Raw genomic sequence first — 5,225 nt, 5'->3', positions numbered from 1 at the left:
TTATCTGTTTCAGAAATGATCAGACAGGAGGATTATCAGTGTGTACAGAATTGGTTGCTGTTCAGTGTGTCACCCATAGCAGATGTCTCCTTCATACTCAGATGATTTATGTTTGGTTTCCAGTTTACCTAATTTTGCTAGACAGTTCTTCTCTTGCTGCCTCGTTATCCTGGGCAATGCTCCATTCAAACATCATCCCTGCCAAACTACTAAAAGTATTTCCTGTACAGTAAACCAAAAGCAGACAAGATAGGATTATATATTTCTAAAAGTTCAGTTATTGTCAACAAGAAAGATAAAACTTAACTAGAAAATTATTTTTAGGTCTCTTTCATTAAATAGAAGCACTATCATTAATAAATTAAAACACATATGAGGAAGATCGCTACATAAACAACACAACTTCTGTTGCTGCTCAAGCTTTCTGAAAGTGAAAAATGACTCAAGTTGATTAACCTCTGATTGACAAACATTATGCTACACTCTTCTGTTCCTTTCTACAGAAAAACGAACTTACAGTCTACCTTATGGTTGGTTGACAGGTATCCTTTATCTTGGTCCTTTCAACACAAATTTTTATAAATACTAGATTCCAGAATAGTTCATTATTCAAAAGTTTACCAAAAAAGTGGGTGAGAGGCCAGCAGATGGAGCGGTAGTTAAGGGCGCCTGCCTCCCACATGGCTGATTGTGGTTCAAGTCTCGGACCTGGTGGCTTACTTTCTCACTTTCCTTCTCTCTCTCGCTCTCTCTCTCTCTCTCTGGTCAAATTAAAATAAAAATAAATAAAGTTAAATAAAATAATTATTTTTTAAAAAGTGGAGACAAATTCAAACCTTTTTAATAGCATATTAATATATGAAAAACAAAATAAAATTAGTTTCAAGAAAAATTAACTGAGGCCAGCAAGTGACACGGTGCTTAAGGTGCTGGACTCCTATTTTGCTGACTATGGTTCGAGTCCTGAACCTAGTGGCTTGCTTTCTCCCTCTCTCTCTTTCTCTCTCTTTCTCTCTCTCTCTCTCTCTTTGTTTCAAACTGGTCAAATTGAATAATAATAATAAATAAAATAAATAATTCTTTAAAAAAAAAAGAAAGATTAACTTAAAATGATTTAACTTCTGGGCCCAGCAGTTAGCGTAATGGCTATGTTGCTGGACTCCCACGTAGTCGACCGCGGTTCGCGTCCCGGACCTGGTGGCTTAGAACTCACGCCGGGCGTGTGTGCGTGCATGCCCAAGATCCTGAGAGGAGAATGGAGGAGAAGGGATTGCGGTGTGACCATCCCCCCTGGGGGGTGATTTCTCGCTTTCTATCTCTCTGTCTCTCTCTGTCTTTCTGGCGAGCGCACACGCCCTATAGCAAAAACCTCTAAAAAAATTTATGCAACTTCTCATGGGCTTACATTTAATTCTCCTTTTCTATAAAAAGTGGACTGATCAAAACCAAAATATATTCTTAATTATTGATCTAAGCACCATTGGAAAAAGCTTGGGGACAGAATTTGAACATTCAAAAAAATTCTAAGATAACAAATCATTAACAACAGTAGAAAAATTTGGGAATGTATGTACAGCTAATACATTGAATTATACTCAGAATTATTAATTTCTCATTTATAAGAGCTCCAAATAAGAAAATAAGTATTATTTCTAATCTTTTATCACTCAAGTTCCTCTTTTTTCCAAATGCTAAACATAAAGAAATACTACTTTATTTGAGGCAGTTTTGTTGAATCTCTGAAGTTGGTTACCTTCAGCATCCAAAGCCCTCACCATCAGCTCCAGTGGTGAATCGTCTACATATAGTTCCCGGGCCCGAGACACAATTTCGATGTTGTGGATCACATCAACCTTAACGTCACAGCGTAGTTCATGGTCAGTCACTATGATGAACCCAAAACTGAGTGTTTAATTCAGTAGGTCATGAAACAACTAAATGTCTTATATATTCAAATGCTTATTCCAAAGATTATGAATAATAATAATAATAAAAAAGACTGACAACTGCTCTTACCTATGGAAGAAAATAGCATAAGAAGATATGGGGGCCAGCAGGTGCCATAGTGGTTAAGACATTGGACTTCCACATGGCCAACTGTGGTTTCAGTCCCAGAACCAGTGACCTGAAACTCACACCAGGTGTGTGTACGTGCATGCCCAAAATCCCAAGAGGAGAATGGAGGAGAAGGGATTACAGTGTGGCCATTCTCCCTGGGGGGTGATTCTCACTTTCCACGCCCCCTCTCTGTCTCTGGTGAGTGTATGCCCTGTAGCAAACTAAAAAAATATAATAATATTAATGATAAAAAATAAATAAATAGGGGCCAGCAGGCGGCATGGTGGTTAAGGGTGTCAGACTCCCACCTTGCCAACCATAGTTCGAGTCCCTGACCTGGCGGCTTGCTTTCTCACTTTCCTTCTCTCTCTTTCTCTCTCACTCTGTCCCTTTCTGGTCAAAATTAAAAATACATAAATAAACAAATAGTTAAATAAAATAATTCTATGAAAAATGAAATAAACAAACAAATAATTCTTTTAAAAAGGAAGAAAAAAAAGGTACTAGAGTGGACCAGCAGTTGGCGTTAATAGGTATGTCACTGGACTCTCACGTAATCAACCACAGTTTGAGTCCTGGACCTGGTGACTTAAACTGATACCAGGTGCATGTGTATATGTGCCCAAGATCCTGAGAGGAGAAAGGAGAAGGGATTGCGGTGGGGCCATTCCCCCTGGGGGGTGATTTCTTGTCTCTCTCTGTCTTTCTGGTGAACGCACACGCCCTATAGCAAAAAACCTCTCCAAAAACGAAAAAAAAGGTACTAGATCAGTTCCCAAACACTGAACCACAAGGATGCTTTTGTTCATCCATGGATAAATAAGAATTTTAGGGCCTGCCCATGGCATAGTGTTTAAGGCAGCTGGATTCCACATGGTTGACTTTGTGGTTCAAGTCCCAGACCCAGTGACTTGAGAAACACATTGGCACAGGTGTAGATCCAAAATCCCAAAAGGAGAGATAGAGGAGAAGGATTGTGGTGTGATCATTTCCCATGGGGGGGATGCTTTCTCACTTTCTCTCTGTCTCTTTCCAGTGAGTATACATGCCCACTGGCAAAAATTTTTAAAATAAATAAATAACAAGAAGATCAAAATACCAAGTAAAAAATTAAGTTGTATTCACTTTATAGGACTACACTATTTATCGTTTTTAAGCAGTAAACTTCTTTTTCTTTTATGAAATGGATGGATGTTAGATTTTCTTCCTCTCTCTCTGTCTGGTAAGCATATACACCTTATAGCTAATTAAAAAAATAATAAAAAAAACAGAGAGCAGAAATGACAAAATTTTCTGCCTTATCTGACCCTCAGATTTGTCTTAACTTTTTTTTTTTTGCTATAGGGCTTGTGCACTCACCAGACAGACGGAGAGAGACAGAAAGCGAGAAATCACCCCCCAGGGGGAATGGCCATGCCACAATCCCTTCTCCTCCATTCTCCTCTCGGGATCTTGGGCACGCACGCACACGCACCTGGTGTGAGTTTTAAGCCACCAGGTCTGGGACGCGAACCACGATCGACTATGTGGGAGTCCAGCGACATAGCCATTACTCTAACTGCTGGTCCCTGTCCTAACTTTTTTTTAAAAAAATTATTTATTTAATCTTATTATTATTCTTCAATTTGACAGAGAGAAAGAGAGTGAGAACAAGAGACAGAGAATGAGGAACAAACCATCAGGGTCTGGACTTGAGCCACAGTCAGCCACGTGGGAGTTCAGCACCTTAACCACAACTCCACCTATCCCCAGATTTGTCTTAACTTCTAATCAACTACTCCTGACTAAACTCTTTTGCTGCAATTAATTAATCAGTAAGCATTTACTGAATATTTACCATGTGCTGAGCACAGTGCAAAATGTGTTGATCACTCCATTGCATTCTCCCATGAAAACCATCCAGTTGTCCAAACCCTCTTCACCCTCTATGTGAGGTTTTTTCTTTTTCCCTAAAAATTATGCCTTCATCTCCAAACTCCTTTCCCTGTCCCATACTCAAGGATAAAGTCTAGATTTCCCACTATAAAAAGACATATTGGGGCTGACCTGTAACCTAGTGGTTGAGGGAGCCCGATCCCACATGGCTGACTGTAGTTAGGATTCCAGCCTTGGTAGTCTAAGAAACACACAGGCATTTGTGCATGCAGGCCTGAAGTCACAGTAGATAAGAGGTGGAGGAAAGGTATTGTGGTGTGACCATGCCTCACTGGGGGGTGCACCTCTCTCTTTGTTTCTCTCTAGTGAGTGCACGTGCTGTCTAACAAAAAAATAACTAAAAAGGCATATTCGTGTATTCATAGACTAGTTACTTTTTTGTAAGATACGGAAAGTGGTTGCCTATTGGAAAAAAGGGATTAAAAAATGTTTACTTGGTCATTCAGTTCAAACCCTGATCCCAGCTACTTAAAAAACATGGCTGGGAGGGACCAGCAGTTGGCATAATGGCTATGTCACTGGACTCCCACGTAGTCGACCGCAGTTCGCGTCCCAGACCCGGTGGCTTAAAACTCACGCCAGGCACGTGTGCGTGCATGCCCAAGATCTCGAGAGGAGAATGGAGGAGAAGGGATTGCGGTGTGGCCATCCACCCTGGGGGGTGATTTCTCGCTTTCTGTCTCTCTGTTTCTCTCTGTCTGTCTGGTGAGTGCACGCACCCTATAGCAAAAACCTCTCCAAAAACAAAACAAAACAAAACAAAACAAAAATATATATATATATGGCTGAGGGCCAAAAGGTCAGTGGTGGTTAAGGTGCTGGATTCCCACATGGCCAACCATGGTTTGAGTCCTGTACCCAGCAGCTTAATAAAAAAAAGACTCAACAAATAGATAAATTAATATATGTTTAAAATATATATGTGTGTGTATATATACACACACACACACACACACACACACCACACACGGTGTAATGGTTATGTTGTTGGATTCCCACATGGTCAACTGGGGTTCAAGTCCCAGACCCAGGAGCTTGAAAATCACACCGGGCATGTGTGCATATCCAAAATCCTGAGAGGAGAATGAAGGAGATGGGATTGTGGTGTGGCCAAATCCCTGGGGGTAGGGGGTGAGTTCTTGTTTTCTGTCTGTTTCTCCAGTGAGTGCACACGCCCTACAACAAAAATCTCTAAAAATACACGAAAAGTTTAATATATATATATATATATA

The 5,225-nt window shown here is 40.3% G+C and overlaps 1 protein-coding gene across 1 annotated transcript in view; it reads right to left on the bottom strand.

Annotated features, from left to right (window-relative positions):
- NUP210L (nucleoporin 210 like) overlaps nt 1–5,225 on the bottom strand; it is a 169,517-nt gene that overhangs the window by 153,861 nt on the left and 10,431 nt on the right. The window contains exons 3-4 of the mRNA XM_006159801.2: nt 1,754–1,885; nt 129–222 (exon numbers count right to left, since the gene is read on the bottom strand). Coding sequence (XP_006159863.1) covers nt 129–222; nt 1,754–1,885 — 226 coding nt within the window. The remainder of the gene's footprint in view (nt 1–128; nt 223–1,753; nt 1,886–5,225) is intronic.

Source organism: Tupaia chinensis, unplaced genomic scaffold, assembly GCF_000334495.1.
Source record: "Tupaia chinensis unplaced genomic scaffold, TupChi_1.0 Scaffold000659_1, whole genome shotgun sequence".
In the NCBI taxonomy this organism is placed as follows: Eukaryota; Metazoa; Chordata; class Mammalia; order Scandentia; family Tupaiidae; genus Tupaia; species Tupaia belangeri.
This window is presented reverse-complemented; position numbering and strand designations above follow the sequence as displayed.